Genomic DNA, 15,845 nt, shown 5'->3' on the forward strand with positions numbered 1-15,845 from the left:
TAATTAATGGAGTAATTATAATTTTGACAACACATGAATGTTCTTGGCAACAGTGGCTGGTTAAGACATTTAAGTTTTTAAAGCAAAGTAAAATAGAGTAAGAGTGTAGTTAAAAACATGTTTTTCTCAATGTGTTTATCACATTAAGAGTGCAAGTATACAATTTGTTGTCTGCCATCCTATTTCTGTGGAAGGTGGCCATGTCTGTCCCTTAAACTGTGAATTCTGAGACCATTTTTAAGGTTTTAATGTGGTTTATAAGGAGCGATGTGGAAATCCATATCACATAGAGTGCTGCATTTTCTGCAGTTAAACAAAGTCACTTTGTTTCACAAACTTTCAGAGTAACAGTTACAGCTGAGACATTTTGGATATTCTCAGCAGCTGTCTTGTCAGCAGAAGGTTGAGGATCCTGTCTTGGCCGCTGACGGTCTCATTGGGCACTTCTTCTATAACTGGGGGTGTTCAAAACTGCAATTACAGTATAATTGTCTAGACTGTTTACTCCAGTCCCTGACAACTTTTCTGTTGGCAGAAGTTCACTTGAATTTGAAACCAGTTTAGACCAATTTTCTCGTAGATGATTTTGTTGACAGATGTGAATTGTCCAATCAGAGTTCTGATTGTGAGCTGAGAGTGCACGTGTTGTATTGTTCATTGTGTGATATTACACCGTTTCTCTAAATCTTGCAGAGACCTGGCTGCTCGCAACTGCCTTGTGGGAGAGAGCAATGTGCTGAAGATCAGCGATTTTGGGATGTCCCGACAGGAGGACGATGGCATCTACTCCTCATCAGGACTGAAACAGATCCCAATCAAGTGGACTGCACCAGAAGCACTGAACTATGGTAAAGCACTCGTGGTGTGCTGGTGTACAAAGATAATAAGAGCAAATTGATTGCTATGAATTTGTATATATTTTGGTCAAGCAGTCAGTTCTCAGCCCCGTTTCACACATACTCCATCTGCAGTGCGAATGCGGTGCAGGAGCTGCACGCGCTGTTGTGCTTTCACACATGCTGCGTTTGCTGTGCGCAACTGATCCGCAGTTGTATACCACAAACACAGCATTTATTCATTATTTTTTATTTCAAATCCAAAATTTGTTACTGAACATGGCTTGTCAGCATTGCTATTCTCTTTATTTACACTTGTTTTAACGTACTACGTTTAAACATTTTATTCAATTCATTACTTTATATTTATATAGCCTAATACTTTAGATTTAGCTCACATAAGAGGCAAAACATGTAAACATAGGTTATAGCCTAAAATCACAAACATTTTAAATTAGAAACTTACAATAGGCTATACAAAAACAGACGACTCGTGTCTTTTCTTTCGCTTTTAAACCCTTTTAAACCCTGCAGGTCATAAAGAACTTTGTTTTTCCACCTCCAAGAAAGGACGAGTGCTATCCATTATATCACATTTGTTTACCTAAATTCCAGGTAAGGTGTCGTTTCCTTGCTTTACCCGAGAAAAAAAGCCATGTGTGGACTTTGAAACAGAGTAGATTTTAAATTCTATGCATCTGTGGTGAAATTACTAGATTTTCGCGTCGATACATGTTTATTTTAATGCGAACAATGCGCTGTCACTTTAATTCAGCTGTGCAGCGCAGCAAAAAATAGACTCTGTAAGGAAACGATCGCCGCACTGCTGCAGACGCACCGCACCTGGAACGGACTGACGGACAGCATCCGCGTGCAGTGTGAAAGTTGTTATCCGTTAACATGGGTACGGAAAAAAATACGCACTGCAAACGGAGTATGTGTGAAACGGCCGATGGGTTTGATCCAGAATGATGTTTGGCATGTTGTTTAAATCACAGGGAGATACAGCTCAGAGAGTGATGTGTGGAGTTATGGGATCCTCCTGTGGGAAACCTTTAGTCTAGGAGTGTGTCCTTACCCGGGCATGACCAACCAGCAGGCTCGAGAACAGGTTGAAAAAGGTACAAAATGGATTCCACTTTTAGTGGATGAACCAGGTTTAATTGTATTGTTTTATTTCATATTTAATTTATTTTAAAATGAGTATATTTTTGTTTTATATTTTATTAAAAGTGAAGTATGTGGTTTCTGTGACACAAGTGGTACCTAGCGGAATTACAAAAATAAACCATATTTTCAAACAACCGTGCAAATTTTGCAAAGTAGGCTACTCTCAATAAAAGGCCCAACATATTAGGAATACTTTTAGCCGTATTGCTACGTGCAATGAGCAATTAGGCTAACACTCTGTCTAGAGTGCATGCGTCTCGCTTAAAATAAACCCACCCAACGCATCTGTACCAGGCACATTTTTTTGCATGACGTGCCACAACTGTTTGGCGCTGCATAAACAGTATAAACAGGTACATTTGTCTTTTGTCTGAATGGATACTGTATTGAATAACCTCGCATGCCTCGTTTGCTTTGACATGTTCATGAACATGTTTAATTTTTTAAGATCTAAATGTAGTGAATTTGGACTTTTATAGGTGTAGCGGAATGTTTTTTTCCGCCATGTATAACATGTCAGTCATGGTCCCACACCAGCTAAACACTCTCTGGCTCCGCCTGCTACACTAGCCACTAGGGGTGTAAAGCCCTGGGTATACTTCACTTTCCACGCCCGGACGCGTCAAGCGTGCAGCCCTGTCTGTGTGTCTTTCAAAGTATACTACACAACGGATGCGCGTGGATGATCGCGTTCGACACATGCGCAGTAAAAAAAATGTCTATGCTCTACCAGACATCGGAGGGCAGTACTGAGTCCTGTCATCAACGGGACATTCGCTGGGCATGATCGGAGAAGAACTGTAGTGCATCCACCATTGCAAAAATCAAAAATTCTTTCTTTTTTTTCAAGCGTGTTGTTTTTAAACCGGTCTTTGCACACTCTTCTTCGACGGCTGAACACTGCTCAATACTGTGCATATTTCCACCTAGTGGACTCTTCTGTACTGCTGGCGCATGCGCTGTTGCACATGGACCGTCCGCGCGGTCTCGAAATCTGAGCTGCGCGCGAACGGGGTGTGCGGCCGGGCGCGAGCCCTCCGAATGACGAAAATTACGTCATGCGGACGGAGCACGAACGCGGAAGGCCGAAGTATACCCGGGCCTTAACGCTACACGTATTCGTACCGAACCGTTTCGGTACGGTGCACATGTGTACCGAATGCAATCTTAAGCGCGGAACATATTTCAATCCGATTTCCCACACAAACATATTAAGTATTCAGTCTTTTTTGTCACAAAATTTGAACGATAAATGCCGTTTTGACACTCTTTAATGTGACGTGACTGATCACTTTATAGGCACGTCAGTTCAAGCGGCGGCGCTTGAGTGAACGTGATCATCTCTTCCTAAAGAATAAACATGATTTAATTTCTTAAGGTATGTTGAGGATACATTACCACTTACTGAAACATATCACATGTGGTGTAATCGCTCAATCAGCATTTCAACCGCGGAAAGACGTCAATAAAACAGCTTGTGAACACGGTCACGTAGCATCACATTTACCTCAGGCATTCATTCAGTGTCCACAGCTGTTAGTTCACTAGAGAAATCAAATCTCACTAAATATATGCACTATATTAGCCTATATATTCATTATAATCAGTATATAGTTGAGTATAAACATTATAACCATTATATGAACCTGTTAGTGATGTCTTGATTATTTAATGTATGTTTAAATAAATCTGTAATGAAAATGACAGACATTGCGTTTTAATTATTATATTTCAACAATTGGAGAAAAAACTATTTTCAAATTAGATTTAGAAGTTAATGCAAAAACTGCCTTATGTTTACATAAAATATGTTATTTGAGTGTTGATTATTATATCTAAAACTAATAGTTAGGGCTCTGTTGTTAACCTTTAATGCTGTTATAGTAATGTGTAAGTAAGGGCTCCCTATATAGTTTACAGCATTATCTTTAAAGGACAACTCCTGTGAAAAATGAACCTAGGGGTAATTAACACATGGTTACCGAGTAGATCGTTCTCTGGGATGTGTTTTCATGAAAATCAAATGTAAAGAGTTTTATCTCTAAAAACAGATTAGCTTATAACGCTAGTTTATGGGGCATAGAATAAGTAAAATTAAATCGCTAGTTAATACCACTAACAAGGCTCAAAATAGCCTCACACTAACACGGTAGCATAATGAGGGTCCCTACATGCAAAGCATTGAGAACTTTATAAGTGTACAAACAGTTTAATAAGAAGATACTTTATGAAGACGGTACATTACACGTATACAGACAGGAGCCATCTTGGAAAACAGCCTCGACAAGTCGAGCCACAAACCCTGTGCTAAGTGATGAACTGTGACTTGGAACTTGTGACTTGTTTCCGGAAGAAAGCACTGAACGCAACAGAGAAATAAATAAATAATAATGATAAAAAAAACAACACAACAGAGACTAGTGCTTCCAAAGGATACACACTAAAGAGATGGCGGATTATTCAACCGTGGCTCGACTTGTCGAGACTGTTTTCCAAGATGGCTCCTGTCTCTATACGCGTAATGTACCGTCTTCATAAAGTATCTTCTTATTAAACTGTTTGTACGCTTACAAAGTTCTCAATGCTTCGGTTTGCATGTAGGGACCCTCATTATGCTACCGTGATAGTGTGAGGCTATTTTGAGCCTTGTTAGTGGCATTAACTAGCGATTTAATTTTACTTATTCTATGCCCCATAAACTAGCGTTATAAGCTAATCTGCTTTTAGAACTCTTTACATTCGATTTTCATGAAAACGCATCCCAGAGAACGGTCTACTCGGTAACCATGTGTTAATTACCCCTAGGTTCATTTTTTACCGGAGTTGTCCTTTAAGAAACTTTTAGTTATAATTGAATTCATTTAAGGACAGACACAATTTTTTTTCAGTAAACCACTGTTTAGTGAAAATAACTACAATTTTGTAAAACTGCTGTACCGAACCCGTAACGAACCATGATTTCAAAACCGAGGTAGGTAACAAACCGTCAGTTTTGTGTACCGTTTCACCCCTAGTAGCCACGCCCCAAACTCTCGCTATAGAGTGCAACAGTGTCCGTCCCCTTTCAGCAGCGCTGTTTCCGGAAGTATTTTTTCCATTCATTTTGTCAAGACAAACTCGAGAAAGCCTGACCGGAAAGTTTGAAGAAGTTTTAAAAGCTTGAAGTTTGAAGGTTTTCAATTTAAACTAGTTTGAGGTTTAAAGTAGGTATAAGGTTTGGAGGTTTTGAAGGCAATATAGTCACAATGCCAACGTGTTTTAGCATGTTTGTATCATGATGTAATACATTGCTAGCATGCCGTTGCTATCACGGTTTTACATGGCTAGCATGATTCTAACATGATTTAGCACGTTGCTAACGTTTTAACATGTTGTTAGCATTTTTCTAACATGATTTAGCACATTGCTAGCATCGATTAACACAACGCATGTTTTCGAAAGCCAATCAGCTATGAGGTAAATAACAAGACTACAAACTTTGATTTGAAGCAAAAATCTTGAAAATCTGACAAAAAGACAAAGGTACACGACTGTACGTAACGGCTTTAGTGAGGGCTAAAAACTACAATCCCATGAAGCACTGCAAACATAATCAAATTAAAAACAATGGAGAAATATAAAACTACTCATTTACAAATGTTGATTTTTGTAAATATATATTACGTTTTTATATACAGTTGGGATAACAAGTATTTGATACACTGCCGATTTTGCAGGTTTTCCTACTTACAAAGCATGTAGAGGTCTGTAATTTTTACAGCAAACAAGCTAAAAAACACAGAAATAAGTTTTTATAAGCTGTTGACCCAAAAAAACGAGCGTTTAAGGAGACAAAAGTGGAGACAGGCAATAAGACATGAAGCTTCAGCAGGAAGAATGGGTACATTTTGGGATCCTGACACTCGTGTGCAGTAAACATTTTGTCACTGTTAAGTCAAATATCCAAATGTCAGTTTTGTATATTATATTTCCTGTCACTTATTACGATGTCCTCCAGTGGGCGTAGTTCTCAGTGTAATATAGCATGTCACACTCCGTCTCAATTGCCTGTATCCACTTTTTTGTCCTTTTTGGGTCAACAGCTTGTAAAACCTTCTGGGTTTTTGGTTCTGGGTTGTTTGCTGTACACCTTGTCACATATCAGCTTTTAGACATTGTTCTGTTTCAAAAATGACAAGGAGGCCAAAGTCAATGGAGACGGTTTGATCGTTTTCCCCCCCGGCGGTCTTCAGATTATGACGCGTGTCACTCTGTCTCTATAGGTTGAGCTGGAAAGATTGACGAATATGAGCGGACCACCCTCAATGTTTTGATGGTGCCCATGAATGGCATACTAATAGCAGTCAATGAACAATAAACTGGGTTAAGATCATGTATTTTAACATTAAAAAAATCATACATACTTCACTTTTAATTCAATTATATATTGCTTAATTTAATTTTACTTAATGGTACATTTAATTAAAATAAATGTATACATTTTAATAAATTGTTATAAAAATGCAACAGCTGTTTCAGAAATAGCTGGACAGTGGATAGCTAGAGTTTGGAAATGTGTTTCGTGCGTACGTTTTCTTAATAATCTTTCATATCCACTATCAACCACTGACATGGAAAGTTTGTTTGTGTGTAATCTAGGTTACAGGATGTCCTGCCCGCAGAAGTGTCCAGATGAGGTGTACAGGATCATGCAGCGATGCTGGGAGTACAAGCCTGAGAATCGGCCCAAATTCGCTGACATTCAGAAAGAACTGGCCGCGGTCAAGAAAAAATAGCCTTTAATGAGGAAATGGCTGGAAGGCCAAACTCATACTTCACATCCAGGTGATCCCTAATCTGCAGAGAGAAACACAACAAATGTTTCGCCCTCGAAATCACATGCTATTATTGTCCTAAAGAGAACTCCGTCACATAATCACTGTGTGAACTGCCTATGCACCAGCTGTTTTGAGCCATTAGCATGGAGAGAGGTCTCAGCTTTGCTCTGATGTCAAAATTATGCAGATTTTCCTGTTTTTTTGTTTTGTTTTTGTAACTGAGCAACAGTTAAGCTATGACCGACAGAACGTAAGATATATGAGGTGTATTCAGTATGCCATTGAGTATTCCTGTGTACGCACCAGCGGAAAAGAGGGGTGGTTCGCCCAGAAATGAACATTTTGTTATCATTTTCTTACCCTTATGTCTGTCGGTCTTCTGTGGAACGCAAAAGATATTCGGAGTGTTTCTTTGTCCAATCAATGAAGGTTGGTTTTGGACCCCGCTCACTTTCATTATACGGACAAAACAGGTGAAACATGTTTAGAATATCATCTTTTGTGTTCCAAAGAGGAAAGAAAGTCATACAGGTTTGGAACGACATGAGGGTGAGTAAATGATGACAGATTTTTCTTATATGAGATGAACATATGGAGATGAATGTGTGAAAAAGGGCTGTTTGTCCACCTGATAACACAATAGCGTTTGTTTTTTTTAAAGATGGTTTAGGCAGTTTTATAGTCAAGCCATTTTATGTCATTTTTATATTCCTGGAGTCCTTTTTGGACGATTTTTTTCTTTTTCTTCAAATGTTCGTCAGTCGCACAAAATAACGTGTCACATCCTTAAGACTTTCATTGACTTGCATTCCAACGTTTCAGCACTCATCAAGCAACGAGACCAAACGCATATATTTACCGAAGTGCAATTTATGATCACATGATCGAAAATGTCATACTACAATCAGGTGGCCTTGACGTAATATCAAACGATTGTGCTAGGCTGCTTGAGAGCTGTCACATGGACACCGCGCCAATCTACACTTTACAAGCCTTCAGATTTCTTCCAAATACTTCAACCTCTCACCTCTTCGTGGTTCACGCCATTTGATGTTTATAGGGATGATTCTGCAAAAAACAAAAAATTCAACTGTCATCATTTACTCGCCCTCATGTCATTCCAAACCGGTGTGATTTTCGTTTCTTCCATAGAACACAAAAGGAGAAATTTAGTACAATGTTCACGCTGCACTTTTCCATACAGTGAAAGCAAATGTTGACCAGAGGCTGTCAAGCTTCAAAAAGCACCATAAAAGTGGTCTGTATGACTTTTGTGCTAGATTCCAAGTCTTCTCAAGTGCCATTGCTATTCTCCAAAAAAATCTCGCTCCATTGTAGATCTCAAATTCCCGGTTTTACATATTCAAATACGGTTTTTGAACAGCACATTTGATTTAAAGGGATAGTTCACCCAAAAATGAAAATTCTGTCATTAATGACTCACCCTCATGTCGTTCCAAACCCGTAAGACTTTCGTTCATCTTCAGAACACAAATGAAGATATTTTTGATGAAATTGGAAAGTTATTACCACTTTCAAGGTCCAGAAAGGTACTTAAAATAGTCCGTGTGACTACAGTGGTTCAAACTTAAAGGGATAGTTCACCCAAAAAAGAAAATTAGCCCATGATTTACTCACTCTCAAGTCATCCTAGGTGTGTATGACATTCTTCTTTCAGACGAACACAATCTTGAGTTATATTCAAAAAGTTCTGGCTAATCCAAGCTTTATAATAGCAGTAGTAGTTGCTCTGTTTTTGAAGTCCATAAAAAAATGCATCTGTCCGTCAAATAACGTGCTCCACGCAGCTCTGGGATGTTAATAAAGACCTTCTGAAGCGAATCGATGCGTGTAAGAAAATATCCATATTTAAAACTTGGTAACGGAAGCCTTAGGAACGGCAGAGGCACTTTCAACACTTTTCCATAAATTGAATACGGAAGGCGGTCGACCGAAACTTTACTTGATAAAGTTATATGGATATGAATATGGATATTTTTCTTACACAAACACAAACAAAAAGATTCGCTTCAGAAGACCTTTATTAACACCCCAGACCCGCGTGGAGCACGTTATTTGTCGGATGCATTTTTTTTTTTTTATGGACTTCAAAAACAGAGCAACTATTACTGCTATTATAATGCTTGGATTAGCCTGGACTTTTTTAATATAACTCCGATTTTATTCGTCTGAAAGAAGAATGTCATATACAGCTGGGATGACTTGAGGGTGAGTAAATCATGGGCTAATTTTCATTTTTGGGTGTTATGACGAGAATACTTTGTGCACAAAAAACAAAAATAACGACTTTATTCAACTATTTCTTCTCTTCCGTGTCATTCTCCTAGGCTGTTCACATCGTAAACACCGGGTTTCACGTCAGAACACCAGCTCAGTATTGGCCACTGATTGGCCAGCTCCTGGGTCAGCATCACGCATGTGTCGTTGTGCCCACGTGAACAGCGTCGGCCAATAATAAGCCGGCGTTCTGACGTAGAACACGGAAGCGTTTACGTGAACAGCATAGGAGACTGACATGGACGAGAAGAATGTTTTGAATAAAGTCATTATTTTTGTTTGTTTTTTCACAAAAAGTATTCTAAGGTTGAACCACTGTAGTCACATGGACTATTTTAACAACCTTTCTGGGCCTTGAAAGTGGTAATAACGTTGCTGTCTATGGAGGGGTCAGAGAGCTCTCGGATTTCATCAAAAATATCTTCATTTGTGTTCCGAAGATAAACGGAGGTCTAACGAGAAACACCAATGAACGCCACAGCGGAGGGATTTTTTTTTTGTGAATAACAACTTACATATTTAGTTTGTTCTGCCACACAGAATATAGGGAACAAGTCCGACTATTTTTCGGATACTTTTATGGTGCTTGTTTTGCAGCTTGACAGTCACAGTCCCCGTTCACTTTCATTGTATGGAATAAAGCATTGGACGGTCTTGGAACATAATCCTACGTAAAAAGAAATTAGATCATGATGACAGTTTGAATTTTTCAGTGCAATACCCCTTTAACATTTACATTGTTGCCATGTGGCATATCAGACGTCACCAAAAGCTCTGTCCAAAACTGACTGTTGTTTGTCCTGTTGGGATATCTGTTCATGGAACAGTTTTTTTTTGGGGGGGGTAACCAGCAACCAAAGCCAATCCCATGTTTCTTTGTATCTATGCCATTGTCTTAGATTGTGATGTTCTTATTCTTGTGCAACATGTGCGTTTGTGCTGTTTTACCATCAGGTTCTCTCATGCAAACATCCCTTGAGTTCTAACAGATATGCATTTACCTCCACAAGTATTACAGGCTTGGTTAGACAATGGTGTTTTTTTGTATTAAGACTTTTCCCAGGTTTTTTCCCCCTCCATGTTTATGTCTCCAAGCGGGCATCTGTGCGGACCGGTCGGATGCGTCTTACCAGCAACTTCTTGTTCCAGAGTCACATAAATGTATCGTTCCATTTCCACAAAGATGGAATAGTGGTTTCTTCAAGGTTTACTCTATAAAAGCATTCCTTTTGTATTTTGTAAATACTTTTTTGTAGATTCAGAAATGTAATTTTGTAGGTGTTTGTTTTTTTTTCCACTGCAAAACTGATGTTTCGAATGTGGATGTCTGTCAGGAATATGCCTCAACGTTCAGCTGTAATAGTAGCGATGACGACCCAGATCAATACTGCTCTAATATTTGCACATTTGGAATATGTAAAGAGGGTCCCATAGCATCGACTGTTTCTTTCAAGTTGTCGCCATCACTTAATGCAGCCAAAAGCAATACAATGCATGTGCCAATCATGCAGATCTGGTGACAATTTAACCACAAAACTACTGTATAATACAGTTTGGATTCATATCCTTGCATGATTCACTAGTGGGTTCTGATCATGTTTTTTTTTTTTTTTTTTTTTGGTGAAGCTGAGCTTACATCAATTAAACTACTGGTGAGTGAGCTCTTCTGAATTATTTTTTTTTTTTTTAAGTCAAAGCAATTATCCCTATAGTGTGTTTTTGATTCTTTTTATTTATTTGAAATACTGTAATATTATTCTAGCATTTTAATCTTTTGCTATTTTGTACCATTCACTATAATTCTGTCAGTGTATTAAAGCAAACGCCAGTATTGTCTCGCATTATATTGAAATGTGTTATTCAGAGACATTAGATTTCCCTTTCCCAAGTTTGACTTGCACATCATGCAAACTTCCATCAGAAAAAATGGCTCGTCATACCCTAATAAATCATTCATAACTGAAAATCATTTTTCATCAAGTACTTAAGCAAAAGTTTCCTTTTCTGACAACATCTATTCTGTGCTGAGCTATTTATTCTGTGATGGAACATTTTATATATTGATTGCACTTTTGGCCTTTTTGTGCTTTAAAATGATCCCCTATAATATAAAACAGCAAATTGTTGTTTCAGGTAATGATCAACTCGAAACTATTGAATTGATCCTTGAACAAAACTAGAAAAGCAACACTGGACGTTTGATTTTCAAACTAATGCATATTGTTATTTTCACCCTTACCCGCTGAAAGAGGAATTATGACCAGATAAATGGTTGACATTTAAAAGCTTGATTCTTTTTTTCCCCCCCATGTAGTTCTTTCATCTGTCTCTGTTTTCTCATAACACCTCTCGGATGGACATTCAACTATAACAATGTCTGCTCATTGTTTATATTGTACACTTGCAATAAAGTTTTGATTCTTTGAACTTTGTGCTTGAAATTAATTCTTAAAAGTGAGTGTTGTAATTGAATGATGATTAATGTGTGCAAGTTTGTTAGGAAGTGTTTAAAGGGTTAGTTCACCCAAAAATGAAAAATTCTGTCATTAATTACTTACCCTCATGCTGTTGGACACCCGTCAGACCTCCGTTCATCTTCGGAACACAAATGAAGATATTTTAGTTGAAATCTGATGGCTCTGAAAGTCCTCCATTGGCACAATGGACGGTTCACTCTCAAGACCCTTAAAAGGTACTAAAGACGTCGTTACAAAGTCCATCTCACTACAGTGGTTCTACAATAACTTTATAAAGTGACGAGAATAGTTTTTGTGCGCAAAAACCCTAAAAACTACTTATATCATGATGACCGATTTCAAAACAAGGCATCATGAAGCTTCGAAGCATTATGAATCAGTGAGTATATTCAGCGGTTTGAATCGCCAAAGTCAACTGATTTCAGCAGTTTGGCGGTTTGACACACGATCCGAATCATGATTCGACTCGCTGATTCATAACGCTTTGAAGCTTCATGATGCATTATTTTGAAATCGGTCATCACTATACAAGTCGTTATTTAGGTTTTTTTTGCGCACAAAAACTATTCTCGTCACTCCATAAAGTTATTTTAGAACCACTGTAGTGAGATGGACTTTGTAACAACGTCTTTAGTACCTTTTAAGGGTCTTGAGAGTGTACCGTGCATTGTGCCAATGGAGGCCTTTCAGAGCCATCAGATTTCAACTAAAATATCTTCATTTCTGTTCCGAAGATGAGCGGAGGTCTTACGGGTGTCGAACGACATGAGGGCAAGTAATTAATGACAGAATTTTCATTTTTGGGTGAACTAACCCTTCAACCGGTTCTCATTTCCTAGCAATAATAAAATAATGATCAATATTTTATTTTGCCTTAGTCAAAAGGCAATGAGACTACGGCAATTTGACAAGCTTCTCAAGATGGCAGCTGCATCAAGAAGAACGAAAATCTACTCAATTATTGGTTCAGTTTTTTCTTCTTCTGAGAGACCTGAAAAAAAAAAGACTAAGCCAATTATTTTAGGAAGGTGGCGATATTTCCAGAAGTTTTGAGACGCCTACCTTTACATGCAGATGAACTTTAATGACATCCCATTCTTAATCCGTAGGGTTTAATTTGGAGATGGCTCACCCTTTACAGCTTCAACTCTTCTGAGAAGGATTTCCACAAGGTTTAGGAGTGTGTTTATGGGAATTTTTGACCATTCTTCTAGAAGAGCATTTGTGAGGTCAGGCACTGATGTTGGACAAGAAGGCCTGGCTTGCAGTCTCCACTCTAATTCATCCCAAAAGTGTTCAATCGGGTTGAGATCAGGACTCTGTGCAGACCAGTCAAGTTCCTCCACATCAAACTCACTCATCCATGTCTTTATGGACCTTGCTTTGTGCACTAGTGCGCAGTCATGTTGGAACAAGAAGGGGCCATGTCATGGGTTTGGCTCCTTAGTTCCAGTTAAAGGAACTCTTACCATACCAACCCCTGAAAAACAACCGCACACCATAATCCCCCCTCCACCAAACTTTGCACAATGCATTCAGGCAAGTACTGTTCTCCTGGGAACCGCCAAACCCAGACTCGTCCATCAGATTGCCAGACAGAGAAGCGTGATTCGTCACTCCAGAGAACACGTCTCCACTGCTCTAGAGTCCAGTGGCGGCGTGCTTTACACCACTGCATCCGGTGCTTTGCATTGCACTTGGTGATGTCTGTAGCTATTGACTCTGCAGAAAGTTGCCGACTTCTGTGCACCTCAGCATGCGCTGACCCCGCTCTGTGATTTTACAGAGTTGCTGTTGTTCTCAATTGCGTCCACATTTGTTATAATACCACTAACAGCTGTCCATAAAATATTTAATAGTGAGGAAATTTCACGAGTGGACTTATTGCACAGGTGGCAACTTTTTAGAAGCAGTCTGCATGCCTAGGTGCTTTATTTTGTACACCTTTGGCCATGGAAATGATTGGAACGCCTGAAATTAGTGATTTGGAGGGGTGTCCCAATACTTTTGGCAATATAGTGCATGTCTGAATCCGAAAAAGATTCAGACGAAGAAGAGCGAATTATACAGGCTCGTCTAAAAGTCGATGTATCAGAATGGTAATGGGTTTTATGTATCGCTCTCTACAGGCCAATTCACTGACAGACGCAGACCAATGCTGACATTCACCAGATTACAGCACGTCACGTCTCAGACATTCTAATTCAGCATGTTTAATAGGCCGAAAACAAGCTCCGAAAGACACCAACAGACTCCGACAGGGGTAACACACTGATCCGACAAAACCCAACGAATTGTCTGTTGCCGTCTGTCGGTGTGGTGTGAACTGGCCTGTAACGTCGTACACCTAGCGGTAATTGATATCAATGATTAAGCTTTGGCATACTTTATCAAATAATGCATTGCTATGTTACACAAACCATGTTTCCGTTCACCATCTCAGAATCAGGCAGCTGTATATTAAAAATCAGCATCCTTAAAAATAAAAACGCTTAGAACATCATAAAGTCAGTGGAGAAAAGCCCCGTCCGGACCGCACGTTGACTGGATTGGTTACACGTTTGTGACGAAAGGAAATAGAAAAAACTGGTTCACTGCAGTTAAGGAGAAAATACTCAGCAATGGTGTTGACTCACGGATTTGCACGTGGTTTGTCTGAAAGCATTAAAAACACCACACAGACATAAACATTAAAAAACAGATTTTTCACCACAGGGGGGTCTTTAAACATAGATAAAATGAGTTTGATTATTTTCCGTATGATAACAGGGCTGGATGGGTGAGCTTGGTGAATACAGACAGCACTAATTGTTTGCGAAATGTTTATTAGACTACTTCCCACTGTGCTGTAGGACCCAAATGTTATTTTATCAGGATGGAAATCGTGTAAATTACAGGGTTGCATGCAAAATGTTTTCTACAAATAAGTGAATATTTATGGTGGTAAATGTGCATGATAATATAATCTAGATATAGTTTCTCTCTAAACAGGGTTCCTAGACATTTCAAATTTCTAAACCTCTTTTTTCAGACTATAATTTAACAAATGGTTCATACAGCATTATATTTGGTATATAGTACATCTGTCATCTGTACATAGTCATCTGTAAATATCTTTATTTTCTCAGGGGTTTGTTCATTGATTTTCTCGAAGTGGCAACATAAAGAGCCCCTAAAAAGCTATTTTGCATGGACAAGAGAAACTTTTCACATGTGCATGGGAATTTGTTGTGTGCTCATTACAATTTCTAGTTTTATGTGTAAACGCTACAACCCATTTCATTTTTGCGTCCCTTCCATCTAACCATGAAGAAAACGAGAGCAGGGATGCACATGAATTAATAGAGACCCATTTGCTCAAAACTTGGCTTTCCTTAGGGTAGTAGCTCTAATATCAAGGCCTAATGTCCAATTTAATGCATCACCTGTGTCGGCGGAGAAACCATGACACGAAATGGGCTGATGGCACAATATGACTGTGTGCAGTCCTTTTTGCCAAGATCAAAGGTCTTTAAAAAAAAAAAACAAGTGCTCAATTTGGCTTTCGTATGTCATATTTCAAGGCCTTAGGTCTGCTTTAACGCATACTCTGGCGGCCGAGAAAGCACACCGCGAAAGGGGCTGATGGCGCTATAGGTGGCTCAGTCTGCATTGTCCTATATGCAATATGCAAAGTTGAATGGTTTCTTGTGCGCACATGAAAGTCTGCGTATTGTTTTATTTTTGCAAAGGTCCTTTTAGAGGCTCTGTAATACGGTGCTAAGAATATCGCAAGAAGAAACCCAAAACGCTTATGAACCATTTTGTCATAATGAAAAAGTGCATCTTGAATTCATTCAGTCGTGTTTGACAATCTGTAAAGAATCACTAAACAAAATAGGGCCAATAGTCTGAAAAGGCAAATCTTTTCCCATACTCTTCTTTATTTTTTCCCCCCATACTTTTCACTGGGTCTCATTGACACAAATTTGTGAGTGAAATTTGCATAAGAACGTTTGCACAAATTCATCAACTTTCATACAGAAATAGCTACATTTCCAAAAAATTCTGAAACTGAATCTAAATGTACACATACTCTGAAACGATTTTATCTAAAAAGCAAAAAATTCTGAAACTGAATCTAAATGTACACATACTCTGAAACGATTTCATCTAAAAAGCAAAATCTCGAATAATTGAACATTTTACCTCGATTACAATTAATGAACGATTATTTTGCCCCTCATAGTTCAACGATAAGGTTTGTA

At 38.7% G+C, this 15,845-nt stretch overlaps 1 protein-coding gene across 1 annotated transcript in view; it reads left to right on the forward strand.

Annotated features, from left to right (window-relative positions):
- Positions 1–11,545, forward strand: part of fer (fer (fps/fes related) tyrosine kinase) — a 72,422-nt gene extending 60,877 nt beyond the window's left edge. Inside the window, exons 17-20 of the mRNA XM_079815518.1 lie at positions 694–848; positions 1,835–1,957; positions 6,645–8,206; positions 9,516–11,545. Coding sequence (XP_079671644.1) covers positions 694–848; positions 1,835–1,957; positions 6,645–6,781 — 415 coding nt within the window. The 3' untranslated portion in view covers positions 6,782–8,206; positions 9,516–11,545. The remainder of the gene's footprint in view (positions 1–693; positions 849–1,834; positions 1,958–6,644; positions 8,207–9,515) is intronic.
- The last annotated feature ends 4,300 nt before the right edge of the window (positions 11,546–15,845 follow it).

This window comes from Gobio gobio, assembly GCF_949357685.1.
Source record: "Gobio gobio genome assembly, chromosome: 4".
NCBI classification, from domain to species: Eukaryota; Metazoa; Chordata; class Actinopteri; order Cypriniformes; family Gobionidae; genus Gobio; species Gobio gobio.